The following is a 23,987-nucleotide window of genomic DNA, read 5'->3' as shown; positions in this document are numbered from 1 at the left end:
AAGTGGCACTAACTTAAAAAAAAAGAAAAAAAAAGGGGAATGATCCCAGAGGCATGATTAGAGAAAGCATGCTATGTTTTGAACTTTTTGAAAATCTCTGTCGACCATGCGGTGCCTCCCATTGTGCGACATTTTATGTCAATTGGTGACAAGCAGCAAAAGCATGAAGGTGTCTTAGTACGCATGAAAGACCCTCGTACCGGGCATTAGTCGGGACCGCATGAATTGTTAACTTGGAGGAGAGGTTATGCTTGTGTTTCTACAGATGAAGGTCTGCGATGGATACCTGCTCGCTGTGTGCGGCCTGAGCTTAGCGTGCTGGATCGTGGGAGCGCTGCTGCTGGCAGTCAATCCAACAACTAATGTGTGGCCTCCTTACTGAACCAGTCCTTGTTTGGTGTGCCCTTCCTTGAAACTGACTTGCAGACATTGTTGCAAAAAAGTGAATGTAGGCGGGGAATGAAGAATCTTACTGAAATTCTTGTTATTTTCGATAATTGATTACCTCTGTATAATGTTAACCCAAAAAAAGTCAATATTGTTTGCACTTTGAATGTTGATACCTTGTTTGTTAGGCAGTTAAGAATGTGAGTCAAATTTGCCACTATTACATACAAAACAGAGCAACTATTGTTTTTTGTTGTTGGCTCAAGAACATGGCTGTGAGGATTTTGATGGCATGTGCTGCATGGATTTTAGGCGCCCCATTGCAGCAACATGTTACCAAAATCTGAGAAAATGTCAGCCTTTTTGGCATCCATTCACTCAATTGGCAGTATTGTTTGTTTGCTATTGCTTTGGTTGCCATCATGTTTGCAAGGGCCCTGCAGAACATGACAAACCTGGTACTAGCTGTTCAAAAAACAAAAAGGGGGAATTGTTGGGGTCTGCAGCGAGTCTGCAGACAAGTTAGTTGACTTCAAAGACTTAGCCGTGTACCTTTAAGACAGCCACAAATTGTCAGGTATGTAAACAGGATGTGAAGAATCGGAACTTAGAACCGCAGCATATGGGCACCTACAGCAACAGCAAATAGCAAGCAAGAAGGACACAAAAACCTATCAGGGTCTAACACCTGCGCTGTCTAAGATATATAAATAGTTTGTATAAACAATAAAGGCCATTTTGTCGGAACCCAGCCACGCAGACATAGTGTTTATTTTCAGTCCGCCTCGACTTGCGTAACCACAATATAAAGAGAGTGGAGGGGAATATGGAGGGGCAGGTGTGTCTTCTTCTGCAGGGTCAGAAGGGGGTCAGGGTCTGATCTGGGGCCAAAAATGTCCTGGTCCCAGTTATCATCATTATCATTGTCTTGCTAGATGGCAGTCCTAATTTGGGCTGTTGTAACAGGATGATCGTGCCAGGCCTCGAGGGAACTGGGTGCCACTGGGCCAAAGGGGCTTACTTATGCTCCAGTATCGATATGTGGGTTTGAGAGGCCAGGCAGTTGGATCGCCATTCTGCTGCGTCCCTCTTCTCTTCTTGCTTAGCTTCTTCCTCCCGTTCAAGGGTGCTATGCTTCCGGTAATTCAAGCCCAGGCAGCATCTAGGGCATAACTCAGGAGGCCAATTGAGGAACCTTTGCCCTTACCCTGCTTGCAATGGCTGGCCTCATGCCACTGTTCAAATTCATCCCTGACAGTTCATCCAATATCTTGGACCCAATCCTCTAACCGTCAGGGAGACCTCCAACCTTGCTCCTTTCCTAAAGTCTCCAGCAGGCGTTGGAAAGACTCCATCCTGCCGACTATGCCAATTAGTGTGGTCCAAACAGTAATGGAGTCTGACAACACATTATAAACCAAACTCTACTGAGGCAGTAAGAAAGATGAGCATCAATGCGCCCATGCGGCGACTCTCTTGATCACTGATGGCAAACACAGGATCATAAGCAATGCCATGGCTCTGACAGACTATCAGGGACACTTGATGTCTGGGTGTGGTGGGTTGATGTTGGCTGGACTCCAGGTGCTCACCAAGCCACTCTATCACTCCCCTCCTCAGCAGAACAGGTGGGGAGAAAATAAGATGGAAAAAAACTTGGGGGTCAAGATAAAGGCAGTTTAATGAAGCAATAGCAAAAGTCACACACACAGAAGTGAAGGAAAACAACAGATGTTATTCTCTACTTCCCACCAGCAGGCAATGTTTGGCCACTTCCTAGGAAGCAGGGCTTCACTATGTGTAGTGGTTGCTCCAGAAGACAAACATCATAAACAACGAATGCCCCCCTGTCCTGGATTTGGCTAGGATGGAGTTAACTTTCTTCTTAGTAGCTGGTGCAGTGCTGTGTGTTGGATTTGGTGTAAGAACAATGTTGATAGGACACTGATGTTTTTAGTTGTTGCTGGGTAATGTTTATACTAAGTCAAGGATTTTTCAGTTTCTTGGGCCTTGCCAGCCAGCGGGCTGGAGGGGCACAAGAAATTGGGAGGGGACACAGCCAGGACAGCTGACCTGAACCAGCCAAAGAGGTATTCCATACCATGGGACGTCATGCTTGGTATATAAACTTGCAGGGTTTGCGGGGGGGGGGGGAGGGGGATCATTGCTTGGGGACTGGCTGGGCATCGGTCAGCAGGTGGTGAGCAGTTGTACTGTGCATCGCTTGTTTTCCTTTCTCCCTTTTCCTTTGGATTTTATCCTTTTCCTCATCTTTCCATTATAACTGTTGTTATTATTATTATTGTTATTTTTAATGTTATTATTATTGTTGTTATTTTGTTTACATTATTAAATTGTTCTTATCTCAACCCTCGAGTTTTACAGTCCTTTCTGATTCTCCTCCTCACCCCTCTGGGTGGGGGGGCAGTGAGCAAGCGGCTGCGTAGTGCTTGGTTACTGGCTGGGGTTAAACCATGACACTCCCCTTCCACCTCCTTTCTCTTAGCTTTTATATCTGAGCAGATGTCATGTGGTATGGAATATCCCTTTGGTCACTTTGGGCCAGCTGTCCTGGCTATGTCCCCTCCCAAGATCTTGCCCACCCCCAGCCTACTGGTGGTGGTTGGGGGGGAAGGCTGGAGAGACAGCCTTGATGCTCTGCAAGCACTGCTCAGCAGTAGCCAAAACACTGGATGTTATCACCACCTTTCTAGCTACCAATACAAAGCACAGCACTATGAGGGCTGCTATGGGGCTCAGCCAGACCCAACACACCAGGTCATCTGACAGCAACGGCCAATCACGGTATATCTTTATAAATCTATCTATATATACACATATACATATATAAGGATACATAAAAATAGCATATCTATGTATACATAAATAAAATACATATTTATATATATTTGTACACCCCTTTATATATTTCTATATATTTCTATATTACATACAATTGTATATAAAAGTATACATTTTTATATATGAGCGTTTCTTGGATCAAAGGAAAAAGGCAGCCAACCAGAGGGAGAACTGATAACACGTAGTTATGACAGTGTCAAAAACAGCCCTCAGCCAATCACAAACCAGAACGAAAACACACGGGGAGTGAGAGGGGGCTTCCTTTTCTGACATGCTTCTGTAAACAGAAAGGGGTGGCTTGTCCTTCCAGCCAATCACAGGACTGCCTGATAACACGTGGGGTTGACGATTCAAGGAATGGATGTCAGCCAATCACAGAGCAGTAAGAAAACACATGGGTTTTGATGTTTAACAAAATGGCAGCTCCCTGCCATAAAATGGCATCTGAAAAAAATTAAATAAAATAATGGCCCTCTGTGTATGTAGGGGGAAGGGAATTCCTGGTCTGATGTACTTATGGGTAAACTGGAAGGAGCAACTGGTCCTGCCACCCAATCGCAACAGATCATGTGACCAGAAGAGGGGGGCATGACTGCCAGGGAACAATGGCACTCACGGGCGCGGGAGGGGGATGGGACGGGACACATGACACACCTGTTACTTCTTATCTTGGATAAAAGTTGTCCCTATACTACTAACTAGTCTCGAAAACTGGGTGACTTTCATGTAAATCAATACATCTGATCACTCAGGATATCTTTTAACTAACTCAGAACAACAACATATCAATATATGCAAATTAGAGAGCTTCAAAGATTGTGGATTTTCGCATTGCATAGAAATCCAAACTTCCAAGAAATTTCAATGGACTCAGTTCTATCTCTTTAGAAAAACATCCAAGAAGTCTGAACTACGTCTGCAGCCCCAGAAATTGCTCTGAATTGGTGCTGTGCCACTGCTGCAGTGAAACTTAGATTTATCAGTGCTGATTTCAACACATCCAATATGTCTGAGAAGTAGGGTTACCATTCACTGCATTTTTTACCAGACTATAATCCAGAAACTGGAAAGAGCTGTCTGCTGCCCAGTATGACACATGATCAGGATCCCAACAGTCTGCAAAATGCTCAAATCTAATATACTACAAGTTGGCTCACAAATGAAATGATCTTCCTAATAACCTACTAGTATGAAATGCTCAGAACACATCCCACATCATGACAGCAGCCATGTTATCCTGAAGTTGTGTGCCCAAAAATGGCTTGGCAAGAGACAGCAGTTCTACTGAGAGAGGAAGGCAAGTTAGGGCTACGCTGTCTGTAGATCATATATAATATGGGGTGTGCGTGTGTGTGTTACACCAGCAAACCAAAAATGTTTTATCCATCTCCAAGGAGCCTGGAATGGGCAAACCTAGCAAGTATACAAAAATACATCATCTGTATTAAAAAAATAAATGAGAAAACACCATAATGCCATATCCAAATTATGTAAGAAGGTCCCCTTCCTTATCAACACATATACAAAAAAATCCATATGAATATCTGCTTGGTTAGCAAGATTTGGGTCTTTAAACTTTGCAGATCTTTGAGGACCTGCAGGAAGGAAACTGCCATGCACTTTAAATTCTGTGCAGATCCACAGTGACAGGTACATTGTGACAGTGAACCCACGACTGGAGGGACAGGAATTGTAACCCTCCTTGTCTGAATTCCATGAATGGAAGAAATGGACAAAAGAAATGGTACCACAGGGGGTAAAAACCAACTGCAGCAGCAGCAAACAAACCAGACCTGCAGGAGTGAAATCATGGACTCAACGACATATCATTATGATCCTAGTTGAAGATGCTTTACTTAAGTTTCTGCAAACTTATATACAATTTTTATATTTGGACACACATCACACCTTAATTCTATTGGTTACATACACTGTTCAAATGCTGCTATACAGATACTAATTGGTTAAAAGCATACAAGTGGATAGTCCCATCTTTAAAATTGTTGACATTCCTGCAGTTATCAGCTCCCAGCTCAGCTCCTGTTTTTCTGCCTGCTTAACTGCCAAAGATCCTGTTTTCTTTGTTTTCGGTGTCTTTCTCTACACAACCTTGCGGCCTTGCTGAGCAGACAAAGCTTTTAATCATATCAAGCTGCTAAAGCAAGAGTGACTTTTGATAGGCCACATGTCCCTTTTCTTCCAAATACATTGCCACACAGACCTCAAACTAAGATATTGTAGAACAATTATATTTCAAAAGATTAACGTAGAAAACTTCACCTTGATAGAGGTTTAAATGTTTACTTTTGCATAACGCCGTGGTTTTGTACCCTTACCCCTGAGTGAATACGGCGGGTGCTGCTGGGGGGGGGGGGGGGGGGGGGGGGGAAGAGCCAGGCCGGCAAAGACAGCCGTGCCCCACTCACCTGCCAGCCTCGGTCCAGCTCCCTGCCTACAACCTGCTCAGGACTAGCTGCTTCACGAACAAAAGCTTTGGGCAAAATCTGTAACTGAGCAACATGCCAAGCGTTTTCCTGACAGAATCAGTGCTATTTTTGCTGTTAGCCAGGCAACCCGTGGCTGAGAAGGAGAACCAGTGCCAGTCTGTGGCCAGTCTCCGGGGCCCAACACTCACTTCCCGCTGCTCGATTTCAGCTGTCAGCTCCTTCCGAGATACCTCCCGGCCAGCCAGCCAGCCAGGGCCCCCAGGCCGTGCCGGGCAGCGAGGCGAGGCGAGGCAAGGCAAGGCAAGGCATCGAAGTCCTCCGGACAAGGAGCCCTCGCACCCCCCCGCCACAGGCGGTTTTTTCTCAGTTTTTCAGTACCTATCTCAACACCGCACTGCAAGCTCGCAATGGAGCCCCGGCTCCGCCAGGGAGTGTTCCGACTCTCTGCGCAGAACGGAAGCAATAACAAGAAAACCGCGCACGACAGGGAAGATACTCGTAAGCAGCGGAGGAAACAGCCGCCACGACTCGACTCGCGCATGCGCGGCGGGGTTGTTTTTCACAAAGCTGTTCTTAAAGTGAGCTGGCAGCATGTGGGCAGTTGTCTTTGTAAGGAGATTGCAGCGCTGTACGGCCGCTGCCGCCTTAGTAATTTCGATGAAGCGTTTGTAGGGAGCACGTTGATATTGTCACGCTCTTTGCGTGGCAGAGGCGTTGTTCAGCGTAAAGTGAGGATCACGTTTTGTATGAGACCTTATTGTTTGGGTTTTTTTTTTTTTTTCTTGCAGTATATTTTTATACGTTTTGTTTTAAAATATGGTGCTAGGGAAGGTAAAGAGTTTGACAATAAGCTTTGACTGTCTTAATGACAGCAATATCCCCGTCTATTCTAGTGGGGACACAGTCTCAGGAAGGGTCAGTTTAGAAGTTACTGGGGAAATTAGAGTAAAATCTCTTAAAATTCATGCAAGAGGACATGCAAAAGTACGTTGGACTGAATCTAGAAATGCTGGATCTAACACTGCCTATACGCAAAATTACACTGAAGAAGTAGAGTATTTTAACCATAAGGACGTTCTACTTGGGCACGGAAGAGGTAAGATTTTTCATCTATTCATTCACTACATGCAGACGTTTTTCCAGAAAAAGACACATCTTTGCATCGTCTTGGTTTGTCCCTTTTTAATATGCAGTCTCGTAGAGCTCACTATTTCTAAAGATGAGGAAATGCTGGTTACATTCTTAGGTTTTACTTTTGGTTTGAACGCTTGCTTGCTATTAAAACCATGTTGAGGTGCATTTTCAAAGTACCTGCAGTCAGAACTTTCTTAAAAATACTTGCCTTTTAACAGAGTCTTTTCATAAGGGTTTGCATTTTTTTGATATAGGTTGGGTTTTTTTGTATATGCAGTGTGGCTTTTTTCTTAGTAACATTAGCAGGATTTGTTTCTCTGGGGAAAATAACCGTTAAATCAAAGCCAGATATGCAGTAAATTACTTTTTTTTGGTAGTATCCTATCGAATCATAAATGTAATTAAAACATAATATTAGACTTCTTGATACGTAATAGATACCGGTCTAACTTTCAGGCTGATATGTGATGATTTTTAAGGTTGATTCATTGTTGGCATATAAAAGATTCCCTGTGGCTTTGACGCGCTATCGTCACCCCACCTGTAATTTTCCATCTCTTCCTTTGTTCTAAACTAGTATACTTGTAAATTACTTTCATTTCTTTTATTCAACCCCTCTATGGGGGACTCAAATGTAAAAATCTGTCTGAAAGGCCAAATAGGAGGTCATGGTTCTACGATCCGAGCATCGCTTCTGCGCTGGGGAGTTCTGGAACCTGCATTCAATGAAAACCTGGTCTGCTAAGTCCTTATAGAAACGGAAAGTGCCTTACAAATTCCTTTATTTGGAGTATGGAAATGGAGTATTGCATTGTGAACAGGATTGTGGATCTTAAGTTTGATAATCTATTGTTCGCATAATTACGTTGTGAAAGTATAAGGGACTCTGAGCTTTTTTTCTGAAGTTTCCACCCTTTGTTAGAAGCGGTTCAATCCTGTTTGGGACGCGTCCTGGGAAGAAGGGAGGGAGTACTCCTCTCACCAGATTGGTTGCACAAGTCAGGTGGTGGCAATGACTTAATTCCTAGCACAAGAAAATGTTAAAACTGATTACATACTTTGGGTCGGGTGTTTTGATGTGTTATATTGGGTTGGTTGGTTTGTGGTTTTGGGTGTTTTGTTTGTTTGTTTTTAATATGCAGCATGTTTACTGCAGAGATCCTCAGCAGTAAAACGCAATTTTTAAAGAAGCTCAACTAGATTGCATTGAGCCTTTTATTTAGCACTTCTGAAGTAAATACTGTAGCAGAGTGGAGTTGCTATTGATTTTAATTATGTTATCATGATGCAAGCAAGCACGGGTCACTCATGAAGTGGTTTTGTAGCTCAAGTGTTCTTTATACTACCACCTTATAAATAATTCTCTCATATGAAAGTTTGTTCGTCCCTGGTTTGCAGATGACAGAAACGTGCAAACATGCATAAGTCGTTCATAGCAGGATGTATGCTTAAGCAGCGGTGATGACTTTCCATGTGGACTGTCGATACAAATGCTGACCCCGATAGTAAGTGCTTGGTTTTGGCTGGAAAGGGAACCAGGGGAAGGGACATATCTGACATGTTCCGACACCAGAAGCTGCATGTGTGGCACAAAAACTTACAGTTGTCCTGGCACACAGCTGCCCCTCGGCTGCAGGGACAGGACTGGGAATGCTCGCCGCCATTGAGTGGAGTTTAACTCAACACCTTGTACCCTAGTATAGTCCGGACAGGCCACTCTCTGTCCCCGCCTTGTCATTGGCCTGCTGGGGTTTGTTAGCGTGTTGCTAAAGCGATGCCAGCCGCTGATTATAGGGGCTGGGACGTGGGGGAAGAGCGAGGCTGAGGCAGTAGGTTCTCTTGTCCGTGCTCTGGTGTGTGCTGGGGGCGGGGCGAACGGACTCTGGTCTGCTCTGTGCAGGGTTGGGGGCGCTACGGGCCCCTCTTGCCTGAGGAGTTAGCAGAGTATGCGCGGTGGGGGTGAATATAAGTTAACCCGCCCCCCGGTTTCCCAGCAAGGTAGTTTCAATTCAGCAGTTGCTGCTTTCTCCCTTGCTGCCTGCCTTTCCCCCCGGTTATGGATCCGATCGCAGCCTTGGTAGGACGCTGGGGGCGCTGCACTGCTAAGGGGGAGTGCTGTCACCCTTGTTACTTCTTGTTGGGAACCGGGCCTGCCTGGCAACGTTGGCCTTGACCGCTCAGAGGGCACACTGCCTTTCTTGGGAAAGTCCATCTCTGAGGACAGACAGAAACATTCAAGCTCCTGCCGCACACATCCACTGGGCCAGCAAAGGGTGGCTGTTGGGACACGTGGCCCTGCAGCCTCTCACATCCCTCGCTTGGTTGTCTTTCCCCTCCCGAGCCCCTGGCCAGCACCGTCTATAATCGCCTTCCAGTAACGGTCAGCACATGTTCCTAAGAGAAGTGCAGGACTGGGGTGTCGCCTTGCACATGGCGCAGGGCAGGCTGGGGCAAGCCAGCAGCCATGGCCCTGTGGTATGAGGAAACCAGATGGTGAGGCATGGATAGTGCTCCTCCCTCTCCTTAGCTCTGCGGTAGTCAGGCTAGGCTGTGAGCAGAGTTGCTGAGCAAATGTGGTGGGGTGTAATGTATACTACATGTATATGAGTGGCTGGCAGGGGATCTGCTCAGGCTTTAGGCCAGTCCTCTCCTGCTCCAGTCTAGTCTGTGATTGACAGCTCTGTACTTGTTTACCACGGTTCTGCTGCTCAGGCTCAATGGGACTGCTGATCTGGCAGGAAGGAAGTGAAGAAGGGATGAAAAAAAACTTATGTGCAAGAAAGATTATAATTTAAATTAAAAAAAAAAGACTAAAAAACCTCCAAGTGTTTTTTAACAAAACAAGCATTATACACATTGTTTTGCTCTTTCAGTGTATTGAAGATTCTTATTTCATGACATTGTACTGAGGATGCATTTGTGTAAATAGCATTCTAGTGTTCTTATATTTTTGCATAGGTTTGTTTCGGCATTTCTGGTGCACCAAAGAAATTAAAGCATCAGCGTTTTTGTAGGACAATGGGAACTAAAAAAAAAAATACCTTAAAATGTACAAACATTCCTTCATGATGTTTCAGACTATTAACAATAGGTAGTGTCTTTTGCATAATTCCACTATGTGTGTTTTTATTACTCCAATGCTTTTGTACATGAGATGCTCAATTATTTTCTCTAAATAACTTTCTATTTGATGGAATTGACATTTTTCTGGTTTCATAGTAATTACATTGGCACAAACAACAATTTTTTTGAGCATTTAAAGCAATACAAGGAATTGTGACTATAAACCAAGGCCAGCTTTTTTTGTTGAAATTTAGGAAATGTTTGGGTCTTTAGCTCGATTTTGCTTGAATCGCAAACTTTGGATTTTTTTATACGTTAACTCTAAACAACATTAATTGGACAGCTTTGCCACCTTTTGTGCCCTGAATTTGTTTGGACACTTGCTAGGCAGGAGATAGAAGGAAGCTGAATTAATAGTATTAAGTTATCTTAGTATTATAAAGTTCTCTTTCATTTTAAGTTTTAACTAGAAATCCTATTGGAAAACAGTTTCCATTACAGATCTCTCAGGCAGACCTAGAAATGGCAGCAGTTACAACTATGTCAGTACTCTAAATCAAGATCATAAATTAAAACAATTTAGCTTTTATATAAGGTGAATCTGGGAATCTTGCCTAACCTTAAAAATTCTGCAGCCATACATCTAGCAGTTAATGCAAATGGACTGGAGAGACTTGGTTTTTGGGATGCTGTGTTCTTAGTATTGTAAAGAACTTATAACCCCCTCTTATTCTGGAAAAGAAACCTATATAATCTATTGTGCTGTATAAAATGTTCACAGGTAGAATAGCATATTGGGTTTTTATCTCCTAGATGATGACAATTCTGAAGAAGGCTTTAACACCATTCATTCAGGAAGGCATGAATATGCATTCAGCTTTGAGCTTCCACAGATGTAAGTACTTACATGCAGTACACAGCTTGTGTGAGAGAAGGCTAAAATACATACCTGCTTCAGAAAAGTTCTTGTGGATGGAGGGGAAACATTTTCAATGGCAGTAGGAGTTGTGCTCAGACATGCAATAGAGGGCATAAAAGCAAGCTCCTCAATTTAATGAGATTAAACTGGTTAAGAGTTTTTCACCAAACAGGAGCTCATTGTTGCCCAGTTGGTTCCTCTCTCTTTTGACTGAGGTCTATTGACTCGTTATGTCTTGTAGTATTTTACCCCTTCACAGGAGAAGGGAGGCGAATATGTGTTGAGTCCTGCAGAGTGGCCGAGGTATCTTCTAAATGAAACAAGATTTTTACTGGAGCCATGCAGGCTGTCAGAACTAGTGATAACAGCTTAACTGTTTAGGCTCACTCTGAAACAAATATGGCAAGTATCTGTTTGAACAAAACACAAGCATCGCATTTGAACAAAAGAAGAGGTTTTAGTTTTTCTAGTTTAAATGGGATGTATGTACTCAGGGTGACCTTTATGCAAAAAGCCAGGGTGGAAATAAGGAAATGGATGGGTGGATGAAGCAAGAAACATTCCCATACCTAATCCCACTTGTCTCAGAAAGCAAAGGTGAAGCAAGAGTGATAGCAGAAGTCTTAAGATAAATTCACACACAAACGCACAAAAAAAGTTTGAGGTGTCCAACATATACCTAGTGAAGGGAAGATTTACACATAGAGGAGTTACCAATGTGGAAATTAGCTAAAACACAAGTTGCAGGAAAATTAAATACAAAAGAACAGAGAGAATCTGGAAATAGATGAAAGGGAGGCAGGAAGGAGCCTTCTACTGTAAAAGCCAAGTGCTGAAGTCACAAAGGTTAAAAAAAGTTGACAGAATATTAGACTAGTACCTAATACTACAGCTAATAAACAATCTGCTTATTAGAGGGGCTGGCTTTAGCAGAACCTGTAGATGATAAATGCTTTTATGGATCAGTTTCAGGAAATACCACAGGGCTTTACAGTAGATTATATTGGAACACTGAAGAAGACCCATATATATGGAGACTTTAAGAAGTCAATTTAAGGTTCAGATGAAAATATAATCTATAACAGGGGTCTTCAAACTACGGCCCACGGGCTGGATATGGCCCCTCAGGGTCCTCAATCTGGCCCCCGGTATTTATAGAACTCCACCCCCTGCCGGGGGTTGGGGAGGGAAACCAAGCAGCCGCAGATGACTGCCTGCCACTTCATCCGCACACCGGCCCCCTGTTTAAAAAGTTTGAGGACCTCTGATCTATAAGAAGTGATAAGGATCATGCTAATATTCCCTTGAGTTGGAAGGGATGTTCAAATGTGAAAGAACAAAACAGTATATGTGAATGTGGAATATTATGTTTGATATTAAATAGATAACCAGTAAAATAGCAAAAGCATTGATTGAAATGCTAAAGTTCTTGTCAAGTGACTTGAAGGAATAACTATGAAGCTATCTTTGATAATACTGAAAAAATGAAGGCTGGTAATAAAAGGCCTGAAGAACCCTAGTTTGACACTTCCTCCTTACTGTTTCTTGCCATTATATATCCATAGAATATTTCTAACATTTATTTAAAACAAAACCAATGTGGTGGGTTGACCTTGGCTGGCTGCCAGCCCTCCACACAGTTGTTCTCTCATTCCCCCTCATAAACAGGACAGGGAGAGAAAATAAGATGGATAAACTTGTGGGTTGAGATAAAGGCAGCTAAGAAAAACAGAAGTCATACACAGAAGCAAAGCAAAAATAAAAATTCATTCACTACTTCCCATCAGCAGGCAGATGTCCAGCCACTTCCTAGGAAGCCGGGCCTCTGTATGTGTAGTGGTTGCTTGAGAAGACAAACATCATAACCATGAATGTCTGTGTCAGCCCCTCACCCCCTTCAGCTTTTATTGCGGAGCATGGTGTCATATGGCATGGAATGTCCCCTTGGTAAGTTTGGGTCAGCTGTCCTGGCTATGTCCCCTCCCAACCTCTTTCCCACACCCAGCCTATTGGCCTTTGGGAATGGGATGTTAGAGAGACAGCCTTGATGATATGCAAGCACTGTTCAGTAGCAGCCAAAACACTAGTGTGTGAACAACACTGTTCTAGCCACAAATGCAAAGCACAGCACTATATGGGCTGTTATGAGGAAAGTTAACTGCATCCCAGCCAGACCCAGTACAACCAAATACAAAGCAGTAGTGAAAAAAACAAGACCCTGATTGGCCTTACTGATTTTGCCTTAAAGGATACTGGGGCAGGATGAGGCATTTAAGACCAATTAGAAAATCCTTTCATTTGTGTTATTAAGGGGGGGAAGTAAACACTTCAGATCTGCAAATAGAGATGCTAAACCTGTAGCAGAAAGAATCATTCTAGTAAAGTACTAGCACAGCTAGTATTATTCCCTATAGGAGTTAGGGAGAGAAGCTTTGCCCATAACTTATCTCTTATTATGATGCATTTCAAAGATAGTGCAATATAAAAACTCTTCCTTTGAGTTTTAAGGCAAAAAAATCTTAGGAAAAGATAAGTTATAGTGAACTGGACATGACTGGAATATAAAAATTTTACACCCCTCATGTTATGCCTCATGTTATGATGATGGGGGGGGGGAAGAGAGGAGGGGGAAAAAAAGGGTAATTCTGAAAGGTTTGAAGTCCCTTTCCACATTCTTCTACACCACCCCCACCCCCCAGGACTTCCTTTGTCTTTCAGCATTCAGAGAAGAATAGTATTTATAATTTTTATATGTATATATAAATACATTAAATGGCCTCATCAGGGTAAAGGAAAATGAGAAGATGCTCAAAATAGCCTCTCTCTATTCAGAACTCTAAATTGAGGTATTTAACTACCATACTTAAGGCAAAACAAACTACACAAACTATAAAAGCACTCAGTTATAACTAAAATAAGCCACTGAGATACCAGCCAATTAAATAATACACAATTACTTACAGAATACAATGTCCAAAACAAGAATTGGATGATACTAATGCTAATTTTACTTGATGGCCTTAATTTGACCTTAAAAGGCATGCTTTATTCTACACTTGAAAATGGCCTCTTAAGGCTATAGGAAATGTGTACTCTTCTGGCATTTTCTAGCACAATTCTTTAATTGAGTCTTAAAGTTTCTACAAAGCTACTGTTGGATGAATTGGAGATGATATTTTCTCCCAACTTTAATCTTACATTTTTCTGAGATATGGAAACTTTGCAAATAAGTTATATTTATTATGATGCACTAAAATACAGTTCTACATCAACTGTATCATTATTGGAAAGAGAAAAATTTTACTCAACTCTGACCTTTGTCTTGCACAGACCACTTGCTACCTCATTCGAAGGCAGACATGGCAGTGTGCGCTATTGGGTGAAAGCTGAATTGCGTAGGCCTTGGCTTCTACCAGTAAAACTAAAGAAGGAATTTACAGTCTTTGAACATATAGATATCAACACTCCTTCATTACTGGTAAGAACTGACAGTAAGAACTCTTTCTGGCATAAAAATAATGAAGTATAATAACTGAAACAACATCAACATGTAATTTTACCTAATATTTATTTGCTAGTTTAACTACAGCTCTTCTTTTAAGTATTATATCAGTTTAGCAACTTGTTAGCCTTCAAAATACTAGCAGTTAAGTTATCCTGTACTTGGAGTTGCTTGATTTCCATGGTACAAAATGCATTCCTCAATCTAAATAGATACTACTAAATTGTAGAATCTAATTAAGGAAGAAAACTTGGTGAACTGTTCCTCTTCAATTATAAATAGACTAATCTATGGAAGGAGCAGTGCAATTCTTAATGTTTTAGTGAGGGACTGCTAATTTAAAAATGCAAAGTAAAAAAATGGACTGCAGTGCATAACTGATAATTTCCATATGGATAGTTTTCTACTGATGGGGAGAAATTATCACAATTCTGTATAATCCTTTCCTGAAATTTCATTTTATTAAAGCAACTTCAATATCTCAACTGCTTTTAATGAGGACTTTATTTCATCTGGCCCAAAAATCCTTTATTTCATCCCTTCCTCAAATTATAATCTGGGGGGGATTAGAAGTTGATTGAAATGAGTTTGTGTGTATGGGTGAAAAAACAGGCTTGCAAAGGGACCTTGCAGAAACTCAATTAAAATCAAAGGTCTGTCATTTGACTTCAATGGGCTTTGGATCAAGCCCTGAATCCTGATGCGTAAAATAAATTGTTTGTTTTAACTATAGATGAAACAGGATCATTCAGAAACTGAGAAAATAGCAGGAGTCAAAATTACAGTATTGTAGCTTAATTATTTTGCTTCTGAAATACAGCTTAATGGGCATCACTAAGATATTCTAATTTACTGTTAGTTAAATTAAAAGCTCTGCAATAGTATGTTGGGATGTGTAGGTTATGAATGAAACCTTTTGTGTTATGCTATACAGTATTTATTTTTAGTATTAAAAACTTTTGTTTTAAATATGGCTGTAGTATAGAGGCAGAAAAAGCAGTATTAATACATGTTCATCCTAATTCCATTACTGTATCTGTATAATGCTGTTTAAATTACTTGAGACTTTTCCTATGAAAGTAGCTTTGTTTATCAAAATATGTAATAATAAGCACATTATGAAAATTGTTTTCCTGTGTTGATTTAAATACCTGAAGAGATTCATGGAGTACCTAATTTAATGGACAATATTTCCTCTTCTTGCAGTCACCCCAAGCAGGTACAAAAGAAAAGACTCTATGTTGTTGGCTTTGTACCTCAGGCCCAGTATCCTTAAGTGCCAAAATTGAAAGAAAGGGCTATACCCCAGGTATGTAATAAAGTAATTAGAGTATATGTTTTTAATTCCCTTCTAAAGCTAGGGTTTGTGCTTACTGTTTTTTATATAAATAAAGCATTAAGGATATTTTTCTACCTCAGTCTGCATTTAGCAATCTTCTCTGTATACTTTGCTAACTAAGATAGCGCTACTTATATCTAGATTGTTAAAGGACCTTATCCATTAGACTGGTATGTTTTGGTTGGGGTTTTTTGTGTGCACTGTTTTTTGGGTTTTTTGTTTGCTTGTAGCTTCTCTGGGTTTTTGGTGTTTTTTTGTTGTGGTGGTGGGGTTTTTTTCAGCTTTAGAACAGCTCATCTTGCTTCTATCAGCATCAGTGGATGTCTTTCCAGGTAGAGCAGTGATAGCAGCATCTGGTGCGTTACAACAGTATACAGAATGTGACAGTTTGCTTAAGCTGCCTTGTAAATGTAAAGAGAACTTGAAATTCTGGGTTGTGTTGTTTTGGGTTGTCTTTTTTTTTTTTGTTTCAGGTGAATCAATTGAGATATTTGCTGAAATTGAGAATTGCTCTTCCCGTATGGTGGTGCCAAAGGCAACCATTTACCAAACACAAGCATTCTATGCCAGAGGGAAAATGAAGGAAGTCAAACAGCTTATTGCCAACCTCTGTGGGGAATCCTTGTCATCTGGCAAAACAGAAACCTGGAATGGCAAACAGTTGAAAATTCCACCCGTTTCCCCTTCAATCCTTGACTGTAGTATAATCCGTGTGGAGTATTCACTGATGGTATGTTGGGTGGTCTGTTTCTCTCTCTGAGTAGCTTCCAACATTCCAAACAAATTCCTAGCACAGTGTTTTGTGATAATTTAGTTATGAAAGAAGTACGTGTTCTGGTATTGGTGTCCTGACAGGAGATTTGGTAAGTAAATTTAGTTTAAATCTTATAAGTTCTCAAAACAGTTGTGTGTCAACTAAGCAAGTTTTAATGAATAGGCTGCATTTCCATGTGAGGGCTTATGTTAAGACTCTTAACTTGAAGAACTCGTGTCTCCATAGGGGCATGGGCCCTAAAAGAGACTATTAGAAACAAACTCCTCATGGAAACTTCCATAGAAAGACAACTCTAGACTAATATTTGTGGGGTTTTATCAACACTTCATATCTTAATCATACACTCATATTTCTTCAGGTATATGTTGATATTCCAGGAGCCATGGATTTATTCCTTAACTTGCCACTGGTCATTGGTACCATTCCTCTGCATCCATTTGGTAGCAGAACATCAAGTGTGAGCAGCCAGGGTAGCATGAACATGAATTGGCTTGGTCTGACACTGCCTGAAAGACCAGAAGGTAACTTGACAATGCACATCCCAATCAATTTGCTACTGTTTTGATTTTTGTCTGCTTTATTCATTGTGGTCTTGCCAACAGAATCAAATTGCATGCTTTCATAATAAAGCCCACAGGAAATGTGTTGTGATTTGTTTTCTTGCCACCTGTTTGTCCTATGTAGAAGAACAGAGTTTCTTCCTTCCCTGCCTTTTTCTCTCTAGTGAAATCCATCTGCTTTGGAAGGTGGCAGAAATGAAAGCACAGGAGGCAATTGTATCTTTGCACAACTTCATTACTTCCACCTCCAGTGTCCCAATCGCATCCTTGGTTATAAGGCATTACAAGCCACGATAACAGTTTCTGGGGTCTCTCACCAGCCTTAGTAGCCAAGGCTTTGTGAAAATATAAAATTCTTTTCCATGGGAAACCTCTTATGACCAAAGAGAATTATGTATTTCTTTCCTACTGTTTTCACATATCTAATATTCTGGGTTTTTTAAGTGCAAATCCCAGATCTGGAGACTTCTGGAGTGCAGAGGACTACAATGTTCTGTCATTTGTACTTCTACAGAAATTCTCTTTATGCTTTAAATTAAGGGGATTATTAAGCCACAATAAACAGTGGTCAGTCTGGTTTTGAATGTAAGCTTAATAGTAGAATAAAATGGTCTAGTCCCCCTCTCTTTAACAATTTTTTTAAGAAATCACCTACATGCTGGTGAATCTTAGTGATTAACGTTTAATATTAATCATGTTATATATTTTGACATGCATAAGAATTTGTTGTTTGAGCTGCATCTACCTTCTCCCTTTAGCACCTCCAAGCTATGCAGAAGTGGTCACAGAGGAAAACGGACAGTCCAGCCACGCACCTATAGCTGCTTTTGATTTTGAGAGAGCACTTCAAGGACAGTTATTTGCATACATCCAGGAGTTCCGTTTTCTTCCTCCACCTTTATATTCAGAAGTAAGTATATCTGTCAGAATATGATGGCTCATCTATTGTTTCTGGGTCTTGGGGGGTGTGTGTGTGTGTGGGTTTTTTTTTTGGTTTTTTTTTTTCTTTGTCTTGAGGAATAAGTTTAGGAAGCTGTTTCTCCTTCCTAAAATTACAAGAAACTGTTAAAATGATGAACACAGAGTAAGTTTGGTTTTGGGGAGGATTTTTGTTTCTAAGATGCAGATGAATTGCATCAAGAGTTTTCCTTGCCTGTTTTACAACATGGGTTACCCTTTTCTATTTTTATTTTATTTTTAACATGAGCTCTACAACCTTAAACTTAAAAGGTGCTCTGTGAAGTGCCTTGGCTTCTCTATCGTGCCATTTCCTGGAGCTGCAGACTTGGAAGGTAATTTTCCTTGGCAGCATTCTTCCCTAGTCTAATAATTTCTGGAAATTTTCAAAGGGATGTTTACCATTTTAGTAACTTTTTAAACTTGTGTATTAAAAATAAATAAGGCTTCAACTCTTTCACCTCTACTGCTTCCTAACATTTTATAGTAACCACTAAACTGTTTTGCCTGCATGTGTGTTTAAATTCTGTGGATTTAGGGCTTTCAGAAGTAGTAACATACTGGTATTCATTTCTGACTTAAGTTTTCATCAACACTTTTGGCCTTTACAGAACTAAAAATGCAGCCATTGAATAATCATGAACGAGATGCAAATTTCAAAGCTTCTCATGTTTATGTTTTTCAAGAAAAAGCAGTGATATAGGACAAAAGAAAAATATCCCCTGGCCAAATTTTGTCTGAATTCACTCACTTCAAGAAAATAGCATTATGTAGCATGATTATTCTTCTTCCTTCCCTCCCCCCTCCTTGAAACGCTACTGTGCTAATGAGCAGGCAGAAGGGTGTGTTTTCTGTGCTGGATGCTTTCCTGAGGACTCTGCTACAGCTTAACTCTAGAGCACAGCTCCCGAGTCCTTTTCATTTTAGGTACTTTGAGATTTAGAAAGAAGACTTTTTTTTTTTTTAAAAAAAAAACCAGACAAACAAGGTTATATGAAATTAACTGATTTAATGTCGTCTAAAAGGTGCACTGTACACTTAAATTATTCTTACCATCCAGTTGTTGAGACCTAAGCTAGCAGGCTTTACCCCTCCTTTCTCCTATAGAAAGGAAGAAGAGGTAAGGTTTAGAACACATGAACTCTTTGAAACAACTCGGGATATTTGAGTATTAACTACTTTTTAATTTCAAAGTAAATCATTTTTTGTATTGATAACTATCTGCCTCTTCAAGAAAAACTTATCTGCTTCTTTCAAATCAATTAACTTTCTTAAATTATGTTTCTAGTAATATGTAGTCATCTTTTTGTATATATAATTCAAAAGACTTCTGTGCTAGTAAAGCAGAAAATTCTGAAGTTTTATATTAGTTACCATGCTTACCCTTAAATTATCATCAACTTGTAGTTTTAAATTCTTCCACTGTATCTAATATTAATATTTCTATTAACTTTTATCCAAAGTCTTGTTTGACTAGAAGATTTTTCAATTATTTCAATAACCTTTGGACTGGGAATGCCATATATCATTGTTTTAAAATTATAAAATTTTATTTTTATTTCTAGAAGTTGACTTTAAAATGTACTGGGTGGTTGTCGATTTGTTTGGTTTGGGGTGTCTTTTGGTTTTGTTTGTTCTTTGTTAGATTGATCCAAACCCAGATCAGCCCACAGATGAGAGACCATCTTGCCCCTCTCATTGAAGGAATCCATAAAAAGCTGACTTGACTTGGGTTTTGAATCACACCTGCTGTGTTGAAGATAAAGGTGTCATAGTGGAGGCTTGCTTTTAAAAGAAGTGGTATTGCTCTTGCCTGTATGGTAAATAAATGAAAAAACAAAACAAACAATGCTTGTGATCATGCTTTGACACCTACAGCATGTCATAGGACTGCTCCACGTGCTTGAAAATCTGAGGCCCCCTCCCTTAAGTAGTGGCACATACTAGGAGCAGCCTTACTAGCATACAGTCACATATTTCAAAACACTGAAACCATGTTGTAAGACAGGAATGGCTGCTACTTATGATTTGAAAATTTGCACATGCTTATTGCTTATGTTATGCAGTTCAGTGTCACTACAGCTTTTTCTCATTTATGATGGACTGTTGTTACCCCCTCCTTAATTGTTTGCGATCTGTGTAACAAGGAAAAAAAGAAAGCTTTGACAAAAAAAAAAGCAATGGAGACTGACAAATGCACTGATGTTTTTAAAATTTCATGTAGCCTGGACTTTACCTGCATATGCACATGCTCAGAATTGTCCTAGTAGACTGATCATGCATCACCTCTTCAGCCTGGATCCTATTGTGGATTTATTTACAGATATGCCTTCAAGCCAATCCTTCTTGTTGTATGTTTTGCAGCCAACTGTAGTAGACAAGCAACAGATATGTAGGGGTAGGGGAAGAGATAACAGAAGGAAACTAATAAGAGACTTTGTCAAGATTGTATACTTTCTTAAATCTTTTAAGAATTTGTTGCCTTTCTGCTATTATTGCAAAGCAACATTTTGTTACAGACTGTCTAAAGATCACTTAATCTCAGGTGAACTCATCACTTGCCAAACTGTTAGAATGATATTTGTTTTGTTGTGTTGCACTGTTGAGTTATTTTCTTTTGGATTTGTTCTTTGAGGGGGATTTTGAATAGGGACATGCACAAAACATACAAAGTAAAAGCAGCACCAGCAGACACCAGCAAAGTGTGAAAAGAACTTTAAAAGGGGATAGTCATATGCTGTCCAGGATTCATAGACAGATATCTTAACTAGTAGGGATGGGAAGGAGAAGGTTGGTTTGTTTGGGTTTGTTTTTATATAAATAACATGTAGTTACCTAATCACCAAAAATTCTATATAAAATGAGTCTCCAGTAGAAAGTATATTTCAGACTGCAAGAAAAGTTTGATCTATGACAACTAAGCAACAGTTCAGTTTGTGCACTTTGTATTGTCTTCAGTGTTTATGATACTCTATCATAGAATACCAGGTTGGAAAGGGACCTCTAGGATCATTTGCTCCAACCTTTCTTAGCAAAAGCACAGTCTAGACAAGATGGCCCGGCACCTGTCCCCCTGTCCAGCTGAACCTTAAGTGTCCAGTGTTATGAAAACCACTACTTCCCAGGGGACATTATTCCAATGTCTGATTGTTCTCGTGAAAAAAATATTCCTCTTGTGTCCAATTGGAATCTCCCCATGAGTAGCTTGTACCCATTACCTTTTTTTTTTCCCATGTGACCCCTTGTAAAAAGGGAGTCTCAATCTTCTTTGTAGCCACCCTTTAAATACTGAAACATGGTGATAAGGTCTCCCCTAAGTCTTCTCTTCTCAAGGCTGAACAAACTCAGTTCTCTTGCCTTCCTCATATCGTAGGCCTCCCAGTCCTTTGATCATCTTTGTGGCCCCTCTGACCCCTCTCCAAAACATCTTTTTTTTTTTTTTTTTTTTATAGTGGGGACCAAAACAACACAGTATCTCAGGTGTGGCCTGACAAGTGTTGAGTGGAGTGGGATAATGATGACTTTATCTCTGCTGGTGATGCCCTTGTTGATGCAACTCAGCATCCTCTTGCCTTTCTTTGCTGCAGCAGCACTCATATTGAGCTTGTTGTCCATCAGGACCCCTAGGTCCCTTTCCATAGGTAGATCCCAGCCTGTGATGTGTTCCTGGATTATGTTTTCCCAGATGCAAGACCTTACACTTGTCTTTGTTGAATTTCATAAGGTTCTTGTTAGCCTATTCTTCCAGCCTATCCAGGTCTTTCTCCAGAGTGGCTCTCTCTTCTGAAGTGTCCCCTGCCAATGATACCAAACTGAGTGGGGAAAACTTCATAAGGGTATGCTTGATCCCATCATCCGGATTGCTTATGAAGATATTAAACATAAGTATCAATCCCTGGGGGACCCCACTTGTGACAGGTTGAAAAGGAGTTATTTACCACCACTCTCTGGGTGCAGCCTGTCACTAGTTCCCCACCTGCTGCACAGACTATTTGTCTAGACTGCAACGCATCAGTTTCTCTAGGAGGAGGCTGTGGGAAATTATTGAAAGCCTTGGATAAATCAATTTAGACAGTGTCCACCACTCACCCCACATCAACTGAGCAGCTTACTTTGTCATAGTAAGCAATCAGGTTTGCTAAGCATGATTTGCCCTTGGTGAATCCATGCTGGCTTTTCCCAATCACATGCTTCATTTGACTTGTGATAGCCCCCAGGAGGATTTGTTCCATAACTTTCCCAAGGACAGAAGTAAGACTGATGGGCCTATAATTTCCTGGATCCTCCTTTAAGCCCTTCTTGTAAATGGGGGTGACATTAGCTTTCTTCCAGTCTTCTGGGACATCCCCCAATTGGGGACATCCCCCCTCTTGGTTTGGAGGTCAGTAGCAGAGTGTAAAAAAAAAAAATAGTAAGACTAAAACTATAATAAAACTGGGTCAGAGTATCAGTGTTTGCTGACAATTGCTCTGATTGTCTCCTGGACTACTCCTGAGAGCTTTAAAACAAACAAAAAACCCAAAAACTTTAAACATACATTCATCTAGGAAGTGAGAAATAATATAGGAAAAGCACTCGCCCCGTGAGTGTACCCTAAAGAAGAAAAGAATGATGGAGCCATTAGATCGGGCCAGTGCTTTTATGCTAGAGATTTGTAAATGTAAATTTTCCTTTCAGAAAACAAAAACCACAAACACATAACTATTGTAAAAGAGACATGTCTGATGTTGACTACTTAATCTATTGTGTATATGCTTGTGCAATAAAACAGCTCAGAAGGGAGGGGGGGAAGTTAAGCTGGTGGTTCTGCATGTGCTCGTTCTTACAAAGTTCTGCCTTATTTTTAAGGCTTCATAAATATAACAAAATAGGCTTTTCCATAAGTGGCCTTTATGAGAACATGAAAGATGTTTCATGTTTCAAAAATGATGACAGGGTGAAATGAGAGTCATGTTTTAAGTGGTTCAGTTCAAAGGTTTGGGCTTTGATAACCAAAAACTGGAAATTGGGTGATGTCTTATGCTGGCCAATTTTGTGAATGTCCCTTCCTTCTGCCCTCTCTAACCATACAAAATTTTAAAATTTGATAAGATTGTTGCCATAAAAGGGCATTTGATGATTTAACTCTGTTGTTTTAACAGTCAAGGGAACAATTGCTGATATACATAGCATTAAAGTACTTGTCCCAGTATAATGGAAAACTGTATGTGAAGCAGAATTAAACAAAGTTGTAGTAATTGACGTTGCATCGCAGGCTGTGATCAGAGTGAAAAACTATATAAAACCTTATCAAATAAAGACTTCCCATTTAAAATTTTTTGTTAGTTTTTCAAAAGCATTACAGGTTCATAGTTGTAGCCCAATTTTTTATATAGAATCTTGATCTGAATTAGGAAAAAAAGCAAAACCCAAGCATTAGAGAAATGAAGTGCAATATTAAATGTTTGCTTTCTAGATTATATTCTATGGCTGTTTTGTTTTGCTTGGGGGTTTTGGTGGTGGTTGGGTTTTTTTTTTTTGGTGCTGAGTATGTTCTTACAGACTGCTTTAAGAAAACTGGAAAAGAATGTAAGTTTTCCTATTGTTCTTCCTTGTGGAAAATAAACTTTTTTAAAAGTACTTTTAAATGTTTTAACTGTAAGCCATAAGATTGTTTGTGACTTAAACATTTAATATGTGTCTTTGTATAAAATAATAGCCATAAGCATCAAATTACTATAGAAGTACATATGCCTATGTATCAACTACATAGGGGTGAAAAAAACTTTCTGGAGCTACACCACTGATTAGCACAAGAGCTAAGTTTCAGCACCTTCAGTTCCTTTTTCTTGTTTATATTTATGATTTCTTGGGGCTAGGTTCCAGATGGGAAGCTACAGTATAATCTCTTAAACTTAGAAAATATCAATAACTTGAAGGATATGAATGTCTTTCCAGGACACTTTAAAAATCACTGTAACTGGTGACCTCTGTTCAAGTTGTCTAGTATTTTCCAGTACATCTGGTGGGGGCAGGGATTGCACGTTTTCGTAGGGGTGGGAG

General features: G+C 40.4%; 1 protein-coding gene across 8 annotated transcripts in view; it reads left to right on the top strand.

Annotated features, from left to right (window-relative positions):
* The first annotated feature begins 6,239 nt into the window (after window positions 1–6,239).
* Window positions 6,240–23,987, top strand: part of LOC129734919 (arrestin domain-containing protein 3-like) — a 34,318-nt gene continuing 16,570 nt past the window's right edge. For 2 of the 8 annotated variants that reach the window (XR_008730457.1, XM_055700335.1), the window contains exons 1-7: window positions 6,243–6,792; window positions 10,707–10,788; window positions 14,143–14,290; window positions 15,521–15,623; window positions 16,127–16,383; window positions 16,787–16,949; window positions 17,747–17,898. Coding sequence is in view for 7 of the 8 variants with exons in the window: in XM_055700335.1 (XP_055556310.1) it covers window positions 6,513–6,792; window positions 10,707–10,788; window positions 14,143–14,290; window positions 15,521–15,623; window positions 16,127–16,383; window positions 16,787–16,949; window positions 17,747–17,898 (1,185 nt within the window). In the remaining variant the exon portion in view is untranslated. Of the gene's footprint in view, window positions 6,793–8,240; window positions 8,336–10,706; window positions 10,789–12,599; window positions 12,760–14,142; window positions 14,291–15,520; window positions 16,384–16,786; window positions 16,950–17,746; window positions 17,899–18,195; window positions 18,281–19,590; window positions 23,565–23,987 lie in introns of those variants that run through there. The other 6 variants (XM_055700332.1, XM_055700333.1, XM_055700337.1 and 3 more) reach the window with 6 other exon arrangements.

This window comes from Falco cherrug (genome assembly GCF_023634085.1).
Source record: "Falco cherrug isolate bFalChe1 chromosome W unlocalized genomic scaffold, bFalChe1.pri SUPER_W_unloc_1, whole genome shotgun sequence".
Classification (NCBI taxonomy): Eukaryota; Metazoa; Chordata; class Aves; order Falconiformes; family Falconidae; genus Falco; species Falco cherrug.
Note: the sequence above shows the minus strand (reverse complement) of the source record. Positions and strands in the feature narration are given on the sequence as shown.